Source organism: Xiphophorus hellerii, chromosome 7 (assembly GCF_003331165.1).
Source record: "Xiphophorus hellerii strain 12219 chromosome 7, Xiphophorus_hellerii-4.1, whole genome shotgun sequence".
NCBI classification, from domain to species: domain Eukaryota; kingdom Metazoa; phylum Chordata; class Actinopteri; order Cyprinodontiformes; family Poeciliidae; genus Xiphophorus; species Xiphophorus hellerii.
Window position 1 is genome coordinate 25,579,946 of NC_045678.1, and position 22,051 is coordinate 25,601,996.

General features: G+C 40.9%; 1 protein-coding gene across 3 annotated transcripts in view; it reads left to right on the forward strand.

The window, feature by feature from the left end:
- Positions 1-22,051, forward strand: part of LOC116722878 (neuropilin-2-like) — a 124,432-nt gene that overhangs the window by 21,052 nt on the left and 81,329 nt on the right. For all 3 annotated transcript variants that reach the window (XM_032567247.1, XM_032567250.1, XM_032567248.1), the window contains exon 3: positions 17,109-17,290. In XM_032567247.1, the coding sequence (XP_032423138.1) occupies positions 17,109-17,290 (182 nt within the window). The remainder of the gene's footprint in view (positions 1-17,108; positions 17,291-22,051) is intronic.

The window sequence follows — 22,051 nt, forward strand, 5'->3', positions numbered from 1 at the left end:
GCAGACATTTGAAACAATACAAAATTGCTGACTCACTATATAATGGACCTAGAGAGGACAAACTGAGCACAGCTGGTGACATTTACAAGATATCTGTGGACCTAAAATATTGAAACTGGCTTGTGAAGTCTTAAGTGCCACAAGATCTACTGTCTGCAAGTTCTCATCTCTGTGGCTGCCACAAAATGGGTGAATGCTCCACATACACAGTAGAGAGAGACCTTTGGGAGGTAGTGTGTGTAAAAAAAACTGGAGATTTAAACTTTCTGGCACAGATAGCAACAGAGAAAAATACAGAAATACACATATAGTAGCACACACACTTACTTTTCTAACCTCAGTCTGCGTTTCAGTGCTTTCTCATTCACTTATTAACATTTCAGCCATATTAATTATAGATAGGTGAATTCTCCCCACTCAGATGTACCAAAATCATTCAGACATTTCTTTCCTGGGATTGAAGCATCAATATTTCACTGGCTGTCTGTTTGTTAACAGCCAGGGAAGTAGAAAATGTCCGCTGTGCTTTGTTCTGGTTTGCTTTCCCACAGAGCTGTGAAAATGAAAAACATACTTCTCCCTTTGTCCCCGGGCTCTTGGTATTTCTTCAGCTATACTCACTGTCCAGTTTATACAGGGGATTTCTCCATTTTCACTGTCTGGATTTTTCTCCATACCTCACCACCTCCTCTCTCACCCTCTTGACTTATCTTGTGCCTCACTCTTCTCAGATCCATTTAAGGTTCAGCCGTTTCCCACGAGAATGAAATGTAGCAGGAATAAGAAATAACATGCTCTGATTTTTTTTTTTTTTTAGTTTTTTTTTAAGACTTGATCTAGCCTGCAGAGTGAGATATTTGCAGTGTTGCTGGTGCCCTTTGGTGAGGAGCTATTTAGGTTTACAAGCTCCTGGCCCCGAGTGCGTCTTCATGAGTGTGTGTGCCTGAAACTGAGCCGTTGGGTTCAGAGGGCAAAAAGAAGTAGGAGCTGCTGGTGTTTGCTTCTATGTAGGATATACATACATGGTCATCCACTGATTGTGAGCAACAACCACAACACATGTAACATACGCACACACACCCCGATCAGTGGTTGATCTCCTTTTTATGTCTCTGGATGTCTCTTACATTTGATATGGCTATAAAAACAGTGCATATGTTTCTTTTCTCAGCTTTGGTGAAAACAGATAAACTGTTGTTAATCTCTTCAGAGAGTAAAAAACAAACTCCTCTAGGGACAAAAAAGCAGACTGTGTCTGCAAACAAAGGCTGCTTTATGAACGACCATATGATTCATCCTGTCTCTTTCCGTCATAAAAAAAAAAAAACAGTCTCAAGATTTACTACCATCCATCATGCATCAACAACTGATGTACTATTTCCTGTGATAAATATTACAATCTACTATGGTTTTGAGTTTTCTTTAGAGTTGTAATTTACTATGCAGTTTCTGCAAAATAAATAAATTAATAAATGGAGCCTCGTTTTAAAAAACGTGTATATTTTTAGACGAAAAATCTGCTTACCCCTGCTGCTTACCCCTCCAGATAAACTCACAGAAACTGCACGATATAATGGAAACACTCAAAGATTTCCACTGCATTCCTTTCAAAATATGTGATAAACAAGCAAACACTTTTTTGTCTTTCCAGGTTTTTATTAAATTCCTAGTTGAAAAGTAATGGAAAAAAATACAGCTTAGTTTATGTTTTGTTAAAATATTGACATTAGTGCTGCTGCTCCTGTGATTTTAGATAAATTTGAATTAATGCTTGGGTGTTGTAGTTGTTCACGAACAGATATAATTAGAAGTTAAGGCCTCAGCACTAGCTTTCTTCTAAATCCCATGTTGTAGTTCTTTAGTGTCAGCAGAACTAAAGTTTATGACTAGTGCTTCAAGGTTAGCACTACTAACTTTATAGTTAGTGGTGCCCACCACTGACTAGTTACAATGGATCAAAGGAGAGATTGTATTGGTACCTGCATCTTCTGGTTTATCTGTAGCATGTACCAAGTCCGCACTGGGTTCAGATATCTCCAGCTTGCTAAAAGACCATTTCTGAAATTTTTTACATTTATGAAGCAGGAGAATAACTTTAAAATAAAGTCATATCAAATATTAGTCAATACAATAAATTGAGGCTGTAGAACACAAATTTTGGATTGGTAAATTACATTTTGCTCTCAGAAAAAATGCATAAATCCAGCGATAGAGAGCAAATTTCATAATGTCATTCAAGCATAAGTGTATTACTGTTGAGATGTTATTTCACTCAACTTAAAAGCTTCTGAATTTTCAAGCATATTTTGCATATGACACTTATTTTAATTAAAGATTTTTAAACATTGTCTCTAAATGCCAGATACTAAATGACTCCTAATCAGGACATCTTTAACAAATGATTATTAAGAGAAGAATAAATACTAAAGCATAGAATCAGTCAAAGCAAACCTGCTTGTAATGAGTCATACTTTCTTCATTTTTGCCAGCTTTCTTGTCTGAGTTTTAGTTCCTCAGTAAATCCCACAGGCTCCTGCACCGTTCGATTAAAGTGATCCTTATACTGAGAGACCTGCTCACAAATTGCTTTGATTGAGCTTGTTCATTTTAAATATGCACCGTCTGCACAGCATCTGCCAAGTTACAAAAACCAATAGGTGGTGCACCTGCCAGAAGAACACCACTTAGTAATTATAACTTCTGGTGTGTGCTGCTATATGCTGTGACAAAAGTATGAATTCCTGCAGTTTCTGTATACTGTTTCCACTTACCTTTCAAGACAGGTCAATGCTTAAATCTTAGCCACATACACTACTGTAGTATGAGCTTTCTATGGTATAACCTTGAGTAAATATTGAGTATTATGGTATTTACACAAAAAAATGAAAATGTCAGACATTGAAGCACTATATAAAACTAAAAGTGTAGGAAAAATTATTCATACAGTTACATTAATTATCTTAACATATCGGTTATTTATTCCAGATATGCTAATGATATTTGTAGCATTTACTTATTGTTAGCATGAATGGACCCATAGATTACAATTTTATTGACAATATTATATAACAGAAACACCTAATATATTAGTCTGTATCTGGTTGTACTGTTTAAGTAATAGTGGTTGTTGTGCAGATTATTATCACATTTTCATATTTTGTTCACATTTTATGCAAATACATAACAAGGCAATAATAGTTAATAGGGCAATCTGCTCATGTATCCAGTCTGTTGTAAGTAACTGCAGTTTTTAAACCTTATTTTTGTAATAGGAGCAACAGGACCACTACTTTTTTTTCAAACCATGACTGCCTGTGTAAATGTGATGGGTAATATTTCAAAGAGCAAAATATTTTTTTCTTGTAACCTAGAAAAAAAGTGTTATAACAATCAATCAGCCATCTACAGCCATCACAGAGTTGTGATACTCTACATTATGCTGTTTATCCAACATTTAATTGTTGGGACTTTAAGCTAAAGGAGAAGTATGATGTTTAAGGTTTTCAAAAGAGACATTTTCTACAGTTAATTTGACATTGCTGATTTAGTGAGTGATGACTTCACATTTTACAGTTATTTGGCTCATAAACCATCTTAAGCTGGGTTAATTCCTGCTTACCAAAAGTCAAGTATCCGTCTCCAAGTAAGCAAACTGCTGTTGTTGATCATCACTTTGGCCACTGCACCTTGTAGTATTTTCCAAGTAAAATTGTCAGAGATGTGTTCTTTCAGTTTTAGTGCTTTCCATTTGTTTTGAAGAATAGTTTCTTGCTGAGGTGAAACATTTCTATAAATGATGGGAGAACTTTTGGGACTTCTGAGTTAGACATACGCAATCTTCCTTTGGGGGTACAGAATGAGAATTTACGGCTTTGACTCATTGGTTCGGTTGTTTATCTCACATGTTCCCCTATACCTCGCTGCACTGCTCTGTCTCTGAAAACAAGATCTCAATTTGGAGTATTTGGAACTCGCTCGCACACAAACACAGACGCACACACAGCCACACGGAGAAAAGTGCAGCGTCAGGGTCCGCTGAGGGCAAGCACAAATTATCCTGACAGATACCTCCTGTCGCTCTGTCTCCTCTCCTCTTTCCTGCTGGCTCTTTCCCCTGTTCTCGCCCCTAGATTCATGTCCCCGCTCCCACCCTCGTCGCCGTTGCCCAATGGATTCCATCTATCATCTTTCATCTGCTCTTGCAACTTTGCCCATCTCACCTCCTTCGATCTTTCTCCCCTGCCAACCTCCTTCCTTCTCTTTACCTCTGCTCTCCTGTTTTTGACCTATTTTTGTTCAATTTACTTTGTGTGATTGAGTCTAATTTATCTCATTCTTTCCATCCCTCTCCAAGCTGTCGGGTCTCTACTATCAGCTGGTCTTTGATGAATCAAAATCATCATTCAGCATTCAGTTTCAGAAATCAAGGACTACTAAATACCTTTTCTAAGTCACATCTCTCTTTTTTCTTTCTAGTATTTCTATTTGCATTTCTTTTTATTACATTTGGCTTTTTTGACCTCTATCTTCCTCTTCAAAAACAGGAAATGATATGTAATGTGATGATGGCTAACCATAAAATGATCACATGCAATCAAGTCCAATAATAGTTTTGGTACTAAAGTCAAGTCATGCATTCTACAAGCAACATATGAAGCCTTTTGTGAAGTGTGGGGAGTAAAACAATATCGAGTAGTGGTATGACAACTATTTTCCACATTAGTTATGGTTACAACCGCAAACATGTTTTCCAATAAACACAGAGTAGTTCAGAATTTGCAAAGTGAAAGAAAGACACCACATGAAAGGAAAGCATGGGACCTTTTTTACATTTTAGTTTTATTTTTTGCCAATTTTCCAATGTTTTTCTTTGTGAAGCAGCTGAAGCTCAGTCATATTGGATGAAGAGCCTTTGTGAACATCTGTTTTAAGTTTTATCTAATAATTTTTCTATACGTGACTTAATCTAAATAATTTCATTGCATCTCTGGCTGTATTTTTGGAGCCATTGTCTTCCCAAGAAAGAATGCTATTTTCACTACCATGTTTTGTAAAGGTGACGATGTGTTTAACGTTTCTTGATAGTCATATTCCATGTCTACAGAACAGTATACCTTCGTCTGCATATTTGCTATGTCTCCTGCATGGACTTCTTACAGCATCCTTCTTGGCATTCCTCCATCATGACCAGATTTGTGAGCTGCATGTATCACTGTAGCTCCTTCAGGATTACCATGAACCTCTTGACTACTCCAGAATTAAATGCTTTCCTTCCCTGGCCAGCGGTTTAAGCACTTTTACCTCATCTTGGTAGTTTTGCAGCCCTGCTGTATTTTTTTCATTGTCAGATGGATTAAACAGTGCTAAGGTAGGCTTTCAAAGCTTTGGAGGTAGATTTAAAACCTTAACTCAACTTTTCTACTCTTCAGTTAAATAACTGTTTCTTGAGCTTCATGATGCTGTTTTTTCACTAGTGAAATCCTCTCAGACTTTTAGAGAACAGATGTATTTATAGCAGGATCTGTTTATCAACTATTCATTACTTTAAGAGTTAATAGTTGCAGATTTTATTTCAGGGTATCTGAGTAAAGGGGTCTAAATACATATGCACACCACACTTTTCAGATTTGTAAAAAATAAAAATTGTGTAATTTTCTTTCCACCCCACTACTTTGTGTTAGTCTCTTAAATAAAAACCTAATAAAACTTGCTGAAGTTTGTGGTTGGAATGGGACATAATAACATAAAAAGGTTTGATGGTGATGAACACCCTTGAACAGGATAAGTCACTGTAAAAAGAGTTTCATATGCGGTCAGTAAAAAAAAAATCAGCAAAGCCTTAGAGCTTGTTTTTCGCTCTGCCTCAATCAGTCATTTAACTTTATGCCAGATTTATTCTCTCTTCTGTGTGTCTTGTGTAATGAGTCACATATCAAATGTGAACACTGCTGTCTGCAAATGTAGAAAATTTTACCACACATGCAGACACATCTGGCTGGCAGGCAGAAGCCGTGCAGACTTGACCAAGAGAAGAGTGAGAAGATGGAGTGATGTGATGTGACATTGGCCTCCGGGCAGAGAGGAGAAAGGTGGAGGGAAGAGAATGCATAAAAGAGGGAGGAGGAGAGAGGAACAGCATGTGGAGTGACAGTTCGATTACCAGCTGTGGGCATTTAGCAGCTGCCTGCATGTTTGGATTAACATCACTGTGACTCTACCAGCAGGAGAGTCAAACATCCAGACAAAAGTTCAAACAAAGAGCCAAAGACGGTGTTATCACACTGTTTTGGGATGGAAAAAGTAGGAGATCACTACAGAAAATGAACAGTTTTCTGTAGTGATCTCCTACAGAAAAGGAAATCACTAATTTTCGGTAGGAGAAAAGTAGTGATCGGTCTGTATACCTGCTTTTGAGGTTAAAGCGCTGTTATTGGAAAAACTATGCAGTGACTGCAACAAGTGCTCACAGAGAAATGCCAGCTGTTTATTTTGTACAGCTGGGGTCAAAGTCTAATTGGTGTGGTATTTGTAGAGACAGGTGTATTCATACAAAAAAAATAATGGATCAACTAAAAAAACATTAGTCATATTTTCAACACATTCAATGAAACATCTAAAAGCAAACAAGACTTAAAACATGGAAAAATAAATCTACAAGAATTACAATAGACTGCAACAAAAATTGAATAAAGAAATGTTTGCACTACATTAAAATACAACTATCTAGGTGTGAATTCTGAATTTTAAAGTCAGGAATAAAATTACTGAAATACAAATAAAGCATATTGTACTACTGCGTGGTAAAAACTCCCAATCTTTAAGCCTTAAAACTGAAAAGATGTGCTCCTCCAAAGGTTTCCACTGGGGTTCTTTTAATCAGTGCAGTTACAGTTAGAGGAGTAACCAGCTTACTTTAACTACTGACTATTATGTTATATGAGAAGATAAGTTTGGTGAGTGTTGCCAAAAATGTGGTCAAATCTAAGCGTTTCGAACATAATTCAATTTAAGTCAATGGATATTAGAGTCCATCTTTGATATTCATCCGTCTGTCCAAAACAAACAAAAAAATCCAACCACTTCGCACTTGTTGATTCAAGTGATGTCATGTTGCAAAATAGATTTGATTATATGTTAACCAGTAATGTAGTGACTTTAAATTATGCATTCATACATAACCTCCTTCAGGTATTGTTGGCAATAATGATAATACCACTGTGGTGATTTATGGATGCTGCCTGGAGACCTGAAGGTCTGCCTGATCAATGTCTGCTACTGTAATAACCATATGCATGTGTGTGTGTGTTTGTGTCAGTGAAGGACTGATCCTGGTCAATGTGTGTTAAAACCATAATGAGGAATCGATTAGTTGTCCTGGAGACTATGGCTGGAAACATGCTTACATACTTCCCCCCATACACTCATACACATCGTCTAGCACTAGGCAATAATAGACCTATTACCTGATATCAGTGAAGTCGGTCACCCTGCTGGCTCTCTATTACCTGCTTCACTGACACACTTACAGCTGCTGCTTTAAGTCAATGCAGGCGTATGAATATATTGTCTAAACTGAAAGCATGTGTGTGAGTCTCATTAAACAGAACACTTCTCAGTGACTGATTTATTATTATTTATAGGCATAAGTAAGAGCATAATTTCATATTTGGGGCTTTGACTTTCAGAAATATTAGATATTGTGACTATGAACTCTAGCTACGTAAAGACAAATCTGGTAGATTCAATTTGTGTTATGGATCTAATCTTCGCAATCTGCTACTGAAAATTGCTTGAACACTATCAGATGTGATTTGTAACACATTGTTAAATTCCTCATGGGTTGTTTTTGCTCACAAAAGCGTCTGGAAATGCTAAAAGCTTTTTTTCCCCAGCTTGTCCTGTGCAGTCCCCTCCCTTAAAAGTACCAGGAGAGAGTGTTCAGAATCAGTCCATAAGCTGTCCTTCTCTGTACTTTGCTTTTAGCAGCATTGTCCAAGTGGAAATTTGTGTTTGAAAACAAGGTTTGAATCTCATTAACAAAGAAACAAACATGTTTTCCCATCTTTTTAAAATCAATCTGGAAATAATGGGCCTGTAGTCTGAACAAAGCCTTCAAATCTCCAGATTTTTTTTTTGCTCTTGGATTGCATCCATGGTAAAATAACAAGCATGCATAAGTGAAGTGAAGAAAAAAAGAGGAAGAACTGCAGAATTACAGTTTGTTGTGGCTTACAGGCATCGTCGCTTTTGCAAGAAGCATCTGTTAGCGGTCAGAGGGCTTGGCGGAAACTAGCAGATCTATAATTTCTTTCCTTTTTCTGACAGAGAGCCAACAGTGCAGTTTTGCTTCTCTAAGAACAATCTTAGAATATCCCTTATGGCTAAATTTGCACTCTGACACTCACATGACTAAAGCAGAAGCAGTACATACACTATGATTTACCCCAGATGTTCTGTTTTAGGTAGTCTGAAATTCCATATTCAACATGCTTTTGTTATAATCAGTTATATATATCAGTTGCTTTTGTTATAATCCTATTGTTAGGATGTGTATCAACTGATTTCTTCAACTTTTTAAGTTTTTCTGAATCTTATTTTATGAAATTGATCTCAAACGGTTAAGCCCTTACTGCAAAACAATGGCCTTAGTTGAAGGACATTTTTGAATTCAGACGCAGAGTAATTATGTAGTAAAGATGTGTTTTAAAGCTTAAAATAAGGGGGTTTATTTTGGCAGCAGCATAATTTCACACTGAAAAATTTAGAAAGCAACCTATAATTTGAGTGAAGAAGAACAGCCATTGGAAATTTTGCTTTCAAGAAAATCATAAGTGGCATAATGTAATTATTTAATATACTATTATTTAAAACAAATGTAACTGAAGCATTTGTATCTTCATTTATCTACTTTTTAAAGTTGATTTGAGTGTCTTTAAACATATAATCAATAGTCCATGACTTTCTGTTTCCCCGACAACATGCAGTTGCCTATTTCTTTCAGCCACTGACCAATGTGTAGGACGAAAACCCCAACTTATTTAGTTGCCACACACCGTCAGCTCAGCGAGGTAAAAACATTTCCAAAAATCACTACAGGAGAACAGCATCAGGTCTCCATAACAGCCATTAGGTGTTTAGGAAGATTTGCCTGGGAAAAGCCTTTCTTTTCTAACAAACCGTATTGTGTCAAGTTTGCTACTGGGATTTAACTAGGACAGTTTTCTTTGGTCAAATGAGACACAAGAGTTTAAATTAATTTAATTCTCATCTTTACAAGTATCTTAGCAAGGTAATCTTTTTTTGCACATTGGTTTTTTTGTCTCTCTATCCTCATCCTGAAGTAGAGGACCAAAACAAAAAAAAATTGGATTTAAGTCTTAGAATTCTAACTTTTTTTTAAAATCTGACTTTTTTTTCTTAGAATTCTGACTTTTTTATGTCAAAATCCAAAAAAATAACCAAAAATGATGAAGTGTATGCCAATTATGTTGTTTGTGCATGAAAATAATAACTAATCATAAGGGCTTCTTCCTTGTCATAGAATTTATAAACCTTTCTGTTATCTACACTACCGCTGTCCCATATTTATTTGGCAGATTCGAGTTTTAAGACTAAATTTGCCTGATGGTGTATCAACAATTTAAACAATTCTGAATCTAAGAAAAGAAGAACTCCGAATTCTAGGATTTAATTTTTTTTTTTTTTTCAGTGGCCCTGATCTTTCTGTCCTTTAAAAATACAGGAAGTATGAAAGTTCATTTGATAGACTTTTATAAGCTTTCATGGTCTAAAAGAACTCAACTCAATTCCACAAACACAGATGAATAGATCTCCAAAAATCCGAACTGTCACACTGGCTCTGACCTGCTCTTACAATTTGTTTTGGATCTAACTTGTTTTGTTTCTCCATTTAACGTAAGAATCACTAAAAACCTTGCTACTTGTTTTCAGTAGATTCATTTTAGAGGAAACAGGGTGGGAAAATCAAATTTGAAGGTCCTTGGTGCCCTTTGGCGAGTCTCGGTACATCAGGGATTGGCTACAGTGGAGTATATTTGGGGAAATAAGAGCAAAAAACGGGAGCGATGATGGGATTTAACAGTTTGTTAGAAGCGGTGTACCTCCCACGCATGCATGGATTGGAAACCTCAAACCCCTTGGAAGAACCTTGTGTAAAATCACAAGCTTTGTTTGCATCAGCATGAACAGGCTGTGTGAATGGGGGTCTTAGAAGTTGTTGGGTTTGTTTATTCTTCAAGGCATAAATCTAAAGGTGAGGATGACACCTGTCCTTCTCCGAGATGTGAAGAAGGCAGTGTGGATACAGTTGTGTGCATTCTCTCTGATTCAATGTGTATAGTAAAAAATAAATTGTAAAGGGGACATATTAGGCAAAATTCACATTTTTCACATTTTTGTACTTTCATGTGGATCTCAACTGATCTAAAAACAACCCTACCGCTTAAAAAAGTTATTAATTTTTGGTGTCTAGAAAATGAACAATTACAAAACCCTTTGGGATGTAATGTCACAAATCAGCAGATACTGCCACTAACCTAGCAACCCCATTGAAGTCCAGCTCGTCACCTTGCTCCTCAAGTTGAGCTCCGGCTTGTTTGTTAAGCTGGTTTTTACCTCTGTATGCAATGTACAATGGCTGCTGGAAAAGACAAGTGTTTTGTTGTTGACTTACCATCCAGAAACCTCTTGCTGCATTCTTGTTGGTTGTGCAGAAGGCTCCACGTCTGCTTTTCAAAGATGTATGATTGTGCATCTGTGTGAGTGTAAACATTGAGTTGAGCAGCAAACTGTTTGGATTTAAAGTGACAAGAGGATCTAAAAATTGTGTTCTGAAATTAGTCGCAACTGTCAGGATCTGTGTTTTCTGTGTTCATTTAGAGTTTTTTGTGTCCTTGCGTCTCTTCGTTGTCCTGTCCTCCCCTTGATTGTTCCCAGGTGTGTCTCGTTTTGTGATTACCCTCCCGTGTATTTAACTCCACCTGTGTTCCTTGTTCCTCGTCGGGTCCTCGTCATTGTCGTCGTCAATGTTAGCTTCTGTGTCGTCAGTGTTTCCATGTGCCTGCTGCTCGTTGTTTTGGACTAAGTTTTCTTCATTAAATTCATCATTCATCTAACCTGGGTCCGCTGCCTCTGCCTCACCACCTCACCCGCACCACTTCATGACAGAAGGACCCGACCAGACTGAACGGTGAGGCTGCTAAAAGAAATGGACCCAGCTGGAGCGAGGTTCCCTCCAAAAAGGCAGAGCGGAGGGCGGCGGAGATCTGGCAGGGAGGAGAGGGAGCTAGCTGAAGCCCTCGCCGACCTGCAGCGGGAGCTATTCCGGGGGACAAGACTGGTGTTGGCACCCCCCGGATACGGCCCCCGTCGATACCTTCGTCCGGGAAGCCAGCGACCTGAGCCGCCGGTGGAGCCGGCCCCTCGTCGCCTTCCGGAGCCACTTCCTCCGCTGTCTGCCCGGAGACAGCGACGTGAGCCGCCGGCAGACCCGGCCCCTCGTCGCTTTCCGGAGCCGCCACCTCCACGGTCAGCCCGGAGACAGCGACGTGAGCCGCCGGCAGACCCGGCCCCTCGTCGCTTTCCGGAGCCGCCACCTCCACGGTCAGCCCGGAGACAGCGACGTGAGCCGCCGGCAGACCCGGCCCCTCGTCGCTTTCCGGAGCCGCCACCTCCACGGTCAGCCCGGAGACAGCGACGTGAGCCGCCGGCAGACCCGGCCCCTCGTCGCTTTCCGGAGCCGCCACCTCCACGGTCAGCCCGGAGACAGCGACGTGAGCCGCCGGTGGACCCGGCCCCTCGTCGCCTTCCGGAGCTGTCACCCCCGCGGCCGGTTCCAAGGCTTCGCTGCGGCTCGCCCCCGCGGCCGGTTCCAAGGCTTCGCTGCGGCTCGCCCCCGCGGCCGGTTCCAAGCCTTCGCTGCGGCTCGCCCCCGCGGCCGGTTCCAAGGCTTCGCTGCGGCTCGCCCCCGCGGCCGGTTCCAAGGCTTCGCTGCGGCTCGCCCCCGCGGCCGGTTCCAAGGCTTCGCTGCGGCTCGCCCCCGCGGCCGGTTCCAAGGCTTCGCTGCGGCTCGCCCCCGCGGCCGGTTCCAAGGCTTCGCTGCGGCTCGCCCCCGCGGCCGGTTCCAAGGCTTCGCTGCGGCTCGCCTACGCGGCCGGTTCCAAGGCTTCGCTGCGGCTCGCCCACGCGGCCGGTTCCAAGGCTTCGCTCCGGCGCACCCGAGGCCGAGTCAGCCGGCGTTCCAGCCGGCGCACCCGAGGCCGAATCAGCCGGCGTTCCAGCCGGCGCACCCGAGGCCGAATCAGCCGGCGTTCCAGCTGGCGTTCCTTCCGAGACTCCCAGTGTTCCTTCCGAGACCCAGACCCCCAGCGCTCCGACTCAGACTCCCTGTGTTCCTCCAGAGACTCCCTGTGTTCCTACCGAGACCCAGACCCTCTACGTTCCCTCCGAGACCCCGACTCCCGAGACCCTCTGCGTTCCTCCTGAGACCCTGACCTCCTGCGTTCCTCCTGAGACCCTGACCTCCTGCGTTCCTCCTGAGACCCTGACCTCCTGCGTTCCTCCTGAGACCCTGACCTCCTGCGTTCCTCCTGAGACCCTGACCTCCAGCGTTCCACCCGAGACCGAGACTCCCTGCGTTCCACCCGAGACCGAGACTCCCTGCGTTCCATCCGAGACCGAGACTCCCTGCGTTCCACCCGAGACTGAGACCCCCTGTGCTCCACCAGAGACCCTGCCTCGGGGGGCTCGTCGTCGCCGTCTGTGGGCGGCCCCCGGGACTCATCGCCACCTCCAGCGCCGCGGACGGCCGCCGGACGGCCTCCGTGGTTCCCGCCTCCAGCGCCGCGGAAGGCCGCCGGACGGCCTCCGTGGTTCCCGCCTCCAGCGCCGCGGACGGCCGCCGGACCGCCTCCGTGTTTCCCGCCTCCAGCGCCGCGGACGGCCGCCGGACCGCCTCCGTGGTTCCCGCCTCCAGCGCCGCGGACGGCCGCCGGACCGCCTCCGTGGTTCCCGCCTCCAGCGCCGCGGACGGCCGCCGGACCGCCTCCGTGGTTCCCGCCTCCAGCGCCGCGGACGGCCGCCGGACCGCCTCCGTGGTTCCCGCCTCCAGCGCCGCCGACGGCCGCCGGACCGCCTCCGTGGTTCCCGCCGCCGCGGACGACCGCCGGACCACCTCCGTGGTTCCTGCCTCCTTTGCCTCCGCCCACCCTGTGGGTAGTTTTTTGTTTGTTTATGGACTCTTGGCCCTTCTTGTGTTTCCGCCCACGATGGTGGGTAGTTTTTAGTTTTTCTGGACTCTGGCCCCCCGTCCAGCGCCCCTCCGCCCACCCTTGTTGTGGTTTTTTTTTTTGGGCGTCTGGTAGCCGCCCTTGAGGGGGGGGTACTGTCAGGATCTGTGTTTTCTGTGTTCATTTAGAGTTTTTTGTGTCCTTGCGTCTCTTCGTTGTCCTGTCCTCCCCTTGATTGTTCCCAGGTGTGTCTCGTTTTGTGATTACCCTCCCGTGTATTTAACTCCACCTGTGTTCCTTGTTCCTCGTCGGGTCCTCGTCATTGTCGTCGTCAATGTTAGCTTCTGTGTCGTCAGTGTTTCCATGTGCCTGCTGCTCGTTGTTTTGGACTAAGTTTTCTTCATTAAATTCATCATTCATCTAACCTGGGTCCGCTGCCTCTGCCTCACCACCTCACCCGCACCACTTCATGACAGCAACAGGTAGAACTGATCAGATTAAAATCAAATTTTCTGAAAATGATTTTGTCCAAAAATGTTATGAACATGTTTTATCTAGCCCATAGATCCATCCTAACCTGTTCAAGGAAGCACAATAGGCCACCTTTAAAACTTGTTGGCTATAAGTTTTGCCTTTGCACCTTTAGACGGAGCTAATTTTATGTGTTAAACAGCTCAAGATTAATTTACAGAAAAACTAGAAAAAAGTAACAAGCAGCACACTGAAGAATAATTAGAGAAGGAGTTGTCATTGCACAAAAGAGGGTGTAGGTAGCTGTCACGACAATGAGACGTTGTTTTAGGAAATGTATGACAGGAGCTATGACACACTCACTCACTCACGCCCCCACACTTGGCTGCAGAAGCACACACATGTGTGCACAGTGACAGTCTGCACCATAAATCTGGTGGTGGCGGGGGGGTTTCTGCCTGAAACATGGTGGGAGGGAAAGAGGTGTGTGACCCTCATCATGTTGGGAGGCAGCTCACCTGTCAGATCAGACACAAACAGGATGATAACAAACAGAGACTCACGCACAGGTAGAGGCACAGCTAAAACATCTATTCTTGGCTACATTTTAGAAAGCAATCAGTGATCTGGTGGGTTTTTAGTTCACGCTGGATATCTGTACTGTTTTTCTGATATGACAGGAATGATCACTTTATCCATGCGAAAATGTGAATTTACTTGTCATGCATAAAAGAAATACTGCTTGATCACAAAAAACAACAACGTAACCATGTTTTGCTTTTAGTGTTTTCTTTCCTATGCATATTAATGTCAATAAAGGTAAGGCTACATAAAATACTTCAGTTTCAGTCATACTTCAGGAATTACCTTATGTTCTTGTCCCAGTAAAATATATTGCTTACTGAAATTATTTAAGTTCAAACTCAAAAGTGAACAAATACAGAAAAGTTTCTGCCATGTAGTTATGTAATTGAATAAAATAGTAATGAAATTGAAAAGCTGGGTGAATACACCTTTGCTTATTCCATAAGATTTAAGAAAGTATATACTGTATGTCTGTGTCTATGAATGTCTATAAAAGGATCACTTTGGGAGGTGCGCTTATCTCAAGCAAACAGGTCAGTGAGACCCAGTTAGTATGTGAAATATTATAATTCAGGAGAAGACAGTTGGAAAGAGACATTCCTGCACTTGAGTTTGGTTTGGAGTTGAGTCCTGTGTTTCTGTATCAGAAACTTCAGTCTTTCATGCATTCTTACATGTTGGTTTCCTATTTTTTCTGCAGATAATTAGTCATTTTTTCCATTTTTCTAGTTTCTGTGTTCTTACAACAAAATTTTGCTCAATATATACATTTTAAAAGTACAGTTGAATGACATTAAACACTATGTATGTTTAGTTTACCCAGTTTCTGTATTCTCTGATTCAACCAGTATTTTTACTCAGTGCTTCAGATTGCTGTTCTCTCTTTCTGCAGTTCCACATCTTTAAGAAGTTCTGTCATGTGAAAAACTCTTTTCTCTAGGAAGCATGGCAATGTGACGTCGGCATGCAATGTTGTATTTGAAAGAAATGTTTATGTACCAGTGAGTCAAGTCAAACTGTGGAATAATTTCAATATTGAACTTAGACAGTTTTATGTTTTTTAAACCTAAAACTGTTCACATTATTCCATGTGATTATTGTTGGATATGATATTATTATTAAATTATTATGGGAGTTTTTCTTGCTAATTCTAGTTTTGTTTTTTGGTTAAATTGAAATAAATAAATTGATAATCCACTTTAAAATTAAATAGATACTATATTGATGGATTAACTATTAATTCTGGGCTTATTCATTATACATGTAAAACATGTACGACCATGTAGGTGGTTAAGAAGTGGAAATATTGATAAGTTTAAACTTTCACCCACTCCCTTGAAAATGTAAAACAAAGTTTTTGACATTATGCTCCGTGCTGTAAGTACGTTTTGTACATTTTCAAAAATAAAGAATGCAAACCTCAGCACCTAGCAGCCTTTAAGTGCACTGTGTCATCATCTTTAGAAGTACTTTTGAGTCAAATGTGAGGCTTGACCACAACTAAAACATAAACCAGAAGATTATTCCAAACATGGCAGCAAGACTACAACAGAATGGCTAAAAAATCTAATACAAGACTTTTCAATGGCCCAGTCAAACTCCAGACCTGTGCATCATTAAATGGAATGATTTTAAAAGTAACTAAATGTCAAGCCAAGTTTTTTTGCAGATAAACTATAAATTGGTTAAGGATGCTATCTTTTGTTACTGTTCAAACTGTGGCATTTTGCATCAATCTCTTTAATTCTGCAAAGAAGATTTGCAATGTGGACAAAGAGGGGAATGGGTCTCCTCTTTGTTCTGACTGTAGTTTGTTTTCCAATCTGGTCTGAATGGCATAAACTTTCCAGAACTAAGGTTTAACTCTCTACTCGCATGTAAAACTCCAGCATAAACATGTTTGTTTCTAAAAAAAGGGGAGGTGTAACAAACGCCCGTTAACAAATAGTGAAAAGATTAACACCCTTTTCATATTTGTGTATTTTTAATATGTGTGCAATGTGGCAGCAGCTTACCATGAGCTTAACTTTTATTATCCAGAGGCACATGATACCTTCATATGGTGAGTCACTTTAATGACCAGAGGTGCTGGTGGATGATATTTTTAACAGCAATAAAGTCATAAGTAGCTCTTTAACTGCGCAGGAATTCAAGGGTGCACAAGCTTCAGTAAAATGCATGAAGATCAGAGCGGGAAAAATGATTCAGCACTGATGTGGTCAGGAGTGATTGGTATGCTGTAAACAAGCATGCAGGTAAAGTTCACCCCAAACATTTTGCTTTAGTTTAAGAAAAGCCCTTAATTGTGAAGGAACGTGTTTCAGTTAAAATCAAATGTTAAAGCCTTCCTTTATAACTCCCTCCAGGATTTTATTCCCAGGAAGCTATTTTAGAGGCAGGCAGGTGTGCCTTTGGTATCCAGACACAGAGGCAGCACTCCTGCTGTGAGTCCACAGATAGACCTTAACATTTGTTGTCAAAAAACATGAAAGAAACAGGAATAGAAATAGATTTCTTGTCAGTAAAGTCCTTTTATAGTAGAAAACAATTCCCAGCATCCTGTCTGCTTGCATTTATTGAGAGTTCGTCTTTCATGGTTTTTTAGAATGTACTTTTAAATGATAAGCATTTTTTCCCAACAAAAGAGCACCTAATGTTTTAGGCATGAGCAATGATATTTTGGAGTTTAATCTGAAACTTTATTCATCCATCTCCTACTGTTAGTAGAGAGTCCTCTTCATGGTAACAGTCCAGTTATTCCATCTTAATAGATCTGATTTATCAGGACACATTTGTCTTTGGCAGGTATGACTATGTAGAGATCCATGATGGGAACTCGGAGTCAGCAGACCTTCTGGGAAAGCACTGCAGCAACATCGCCCCTGCACCAATCATATCGTCTGGCCCATCTCTTCACATCAAGTTTGTGTCGGACTACGCCCAGCAGGGGGCGGGTTTCTCACTGCGCTATGAAATACACAAAACAGGTAAGTCAAAGCTACCTAAGGTTTTTTTTTTTTGAAGCAGTAGTCCAGGGGCCCAATTTTTTATTTTTTTACAGCACATTTTTACAAATGTACTGTAATCTGCATTAGTAAAGATATTTTTTTCTTAGTGGATAGAGTACCAAAACCGGCTTCAGCCCAGGGCCCTACATCCTTGTAAATCCGGCTCTGCCCACCTCTCCCAAAACATGTTAGGCATTAATCATAAGAATGGTATTATAACACATTTATGTGACCTTAAAGTGATTAAACACAGAAGTTTTATTTTTGTGGAAAATAAACAAGGAAATGTGTCATAAATTGTGGCAAAATATTAGATTTGTTTTAAAGGAATTTCAATTTTTCAGTCAGAAGAAATGAAGAATTTTTACAGTAAATTAATGAATACAATGCAACTTACAAGAGGCTATCATAACAAGCTACAAGAGGACTAAACATGCTTCATTAGGTGATCAGGCCTTGTTTATCTCCCTGGCGTAAATGGAGTCAGAGGGAAGGCATCAGGAGACACAGCGGAGGACCCCTGAGGGCCCTCCAGCATGTCCAGGCAGGTCATTTCTTCACATCATGACACTTAGTGTGTGTATATAAGTGTACGTGTCTGACATGGCTCCCCTTCACGCTGCCATGGGTCAGCTGCAGCGAGACCAATTGAGATCAAGGGCAAGTGAGACACAGAGGCGAGCAGTGGCGGCCTCACAGCCATCTTGTCCCGTTCCTTCTGAAAGCATTCCTTACATACCGGCCTAATTGAGTCCTGAGCTCCCGTTCCCCTGAGACCCACCCACACACACAAACACCCCCACACACACAGAGGGCTGAGGTTACTAACACAACACGTGTGGTTGTTGGTGTTTCTCACTTGCTGGCACCAACCTTTTGGGATTTCTTGAGCGCATTTGTATAAGTGTGAGTGTTGTTGATTTGTAAATTAAGACCTGATGGACTTTAAAACAAGCCTGGTGTCAATATTCACACGCCAGCACCCCAAGAAAAGAAAAAAAACTGAATCAAGAAAGAAAAGACAATTTGTAAATCATCTCATTTAATTTCATAACCTAAGCTCACTACAGAAATAAAATAGAAATTTTATCGTAAAGATTTGCTGCTTTGTTTCTATGCTTTTTGCTTCAAATTGCTTGTCTAAGCATATTTAGTTTGTCTATTTATTATTTAGATCATTAGCTTTATTGCTGTAGATTACAATAATAAGCAGGGAAGAATGTCATTCTCTTTTCATAAATGGGTTTAATAAGATTTGGAACAAGTTTGTCTGCTGCTAGAAAGCGTCTTGCTTGAAAATACATTAATTTAAACAATATTCCATATTTTTAGCTCACCATCAGCAGAGGAAACACGGTGTTTACAGGATCACTGTTTATTCGTTTCTAACTGTAGAGCTTTGTGTTGGTGTCCGACCCTCTCTGGCACCGATGATGGAGCCATTTGGAACATTCAAGCTGTTGCTGCACTGCTAACAGGATCTTGTTTTCCTGGAAGGTGCAGCCGAACGTCTGGTCGTGTGGGTGAATTTTGTTGGAAATGTATGCCAGTCGCAAATATTGTCCAGCCTCACCGTGAACCATTTAAATATAAAATATGTTGCGTCTTGGTCCACTGTGGATTTCTTTTAATATTTTGCTTCCAAGAAGGCAGCTCTTAAAATAAAGCTGTATTTGTCAATAGTAATTGCCTTTCAGGAGGTTTTTGTGGGCTTCTAATGAGATTTCAGCACAAATGGTGCATAATTGTGTAGTAGAAAGCCTGCAAAGTCTGACTTGCATTATTTATTCATCCTAGGGGTGAGCGATTTGAACTTTAAGTTTTAGCACAATATTTTGTGGTAACAATAAAGTGATACTATCTATTTATTGCTACATTAGTTTCATAGAGACTTCTGATTCATGCAACTCTAATCATAATTTCAAATCCAATATGGAATGATGCTCTCATTGAAAAAAAAAAGGTGGAAAATGTAGTAAAGGTAACAATCCCGACAATACAGTTTTGTGTGGTTTTAAGCACCATTAATTAGAATTTATTGTGACAAAGATAAATAAGAATTATTTTGACAAGAAACAATACGATAAATTCCTATTCCTAATTCACCCCCCTGTACTCTGATATCCCAAACAAAATCCAGCTGTCCCCCTGAACTGACAGATCAGACATTAATGCAGATCACTGCAGTGAAGAGGCACATGGTAACTCGGGAGGAATTGTTCAGGTGGGAGAACGTTTTGATAAGACAACTTTTAGTCACACCCTCAACAAACATGGTCTTTGTGGAAGCATAGGAACAAGAAACCCATTGTTTAGAGAAATCCAAAAGAAGTCCTGTTTGCAGTTTGCCACAAGCCATCTAGGGAACAAAGCAAACATGTGAAAGAAGGTGCTCTGGTTAGATGAGACCATAAATTGAAATTCTGGCCTTCATTCAAAATGTGACTGGCCATGACAAAACCATGAACAAGTCTCGCCAATCTTGCAAATTATTGGCTAAAACCAAAACAAAAGCGCATGAATAGCCACTAAAGCCTGGTATATTAATCAGCTTTGAGTTCCCCACCACACCCACCGAAACGGCTCAGATTTACTCTAACACAACTCTGAATTCAAAGAGTACCATTTTAAAACCTTTGAAACTGTTGTTTAAAGCATGGGGTGGTTTCTTCATGACTTCAACCAGTATATTTTACAAAAACGCAAAAATAACCGTTTTCTCAGAAAATGGTGGGTTATATCTTTTTGTTTCCATTTCTACTCCGCCTACTTGTTCTTGTATTGCCGTGGTGCGTCACAAATGCTTGTTGTGATGGGAAACTAACATCCCCACCTTGAAGCTTAGTGGTTCTTCAGTAGGGACAGGGAAGATGGTCAGAGTTAATAGGAATGTGGTTGGAACTAAATACAGGGTAATCCTAGAAAAAAACCAGTTATAGGCTGCAAAAATTCTTGAGGCTAGGGCAGAGATTCACCTTCCAGCAGGACACTAACTGTAAACATAAACCAGAGCTAAATTTATATAATTATGATCATGGCACATTAATGTTTAAGAATGGCCCATTCAAAGTCCAGACATTGTGTGGTGGGAAACTAACAAGTTTTTACATGTGCAAAGAGTAGAGACAGACTCCCCCAAAAATGAAGTTATATTTGAAACGAGAGAAGCTTTTATAAAATATTGAATCAATGGGTCTAAATGCAAATTAATATCCAACAGCTTGGAGATTTAATTGTTAAGCTTTTATTATTATTATTATTATTTTTTTCTTTTGGACATTTTCTATTTTATGAAACACTGGTGAGAAGTGTATTTCCCAGAAAGCTGTTTACTAGATAAAAAGTGTTCTCTCTGGACTAAAACAGGAACTCTTGTAAACATAAATCAGCGTGAAAACCATTAAACTGATCTGTCTGATTTCCACTGCACTTGGGCTGGAAATAATGAGTCGTTACTGTAACAAAGTCGCTCTGTTTCAGCATCATGTGTTGCGATGTTGTTATTTTAGTTAATGGCTTTGTTTTTTTCTTTGTTCCCTTCATCCCCTCCAGTGAATTTTCTTCTTCGTCTTTGTCACAACTCCTGTCTGTTACTGGGAGGACTGGGAAGGTTTGCCAGTTTGGGTTAGGGCTTGCAAATATACAATGTAGTAATTATGTAGCAGACTTATAGATACATGGACACAAATACAAAATGGTGTATAACAAAATCACAAACATACACATAAACAATGGTAAATCAAATAGGCATGCCTTTCTTGTTGTTGTTTACAATCCTGTTACTATAGTAACAGTAGTAAATTTCCAGCCAATATGAAGGCAGGCATAAGAATGTGATAACCAATCAAATTTCACTGTCTGGGCAGTGTTCCCCCAGCTGTTATTGTGACCCAGAACTCGAGACATGCATGCGCGCACACACCCACACACGCACCCATACATGCACACTTGAATGCACTGATGCAGGCTGGATGGTTACTGACAAATGCGGGGCAGCTTGCATGTCTGCACGCAAATGTTAGTTCACACATGCAAACGTGCAGTTTTTTTTATTTATTTAGTTTTGGCTCACAAGGGGACATTGCAGGGACATGTTCTAATTTTACTTTTACTGTATTCCTGCAAATTAAACTTGAACTCAAAGTGACCCAGAACTGTTGGATGCTTAAATATTTAAACTAAAATTAACACTGTACCCTGTGGGCAGCAGCTTTTGACCCGAATGAGATATGAATCAGTTCAGCTGAGTGAAGAGATTTTTTATTATTTTATATTTCCCACCTATACCAAATCTCACTTCCACACAGCAACTCAGTGGGCTGTGTAGTGGGGCAGTTATCGTGACAACCCCTTCCAATAACTGGTTTTGTTTGCATTCTACCCAGTGCCTTTAGGCGCTTCCTAACCGCTTCTGTCCCACTACTCATCAGCTCAGTTTATTAGTAAGTCTGACCAATCATATCGCTGCCTCCTCCCACCTCCAGCTCCCATTGAGGAAAGTGGTTCCAGATCTGACCCAGCAACCAGCCAAAGGTGCTCTGCAGAAACAACAATGAGGTGCTTGAAGAAACAGAACAAGCATTTATAGTGGAATTACTTCCTCTACATCACAACGTGTCGTGGCCTTTTAAAACTTAGACATTTGAATCACGGTACAATGGTGTGTTAGAGAAGATGTCATCTTTTCATGTTAGAAAAATTAACCATTTTCATCAGTTTAATATGTGCCACTGTTCAATA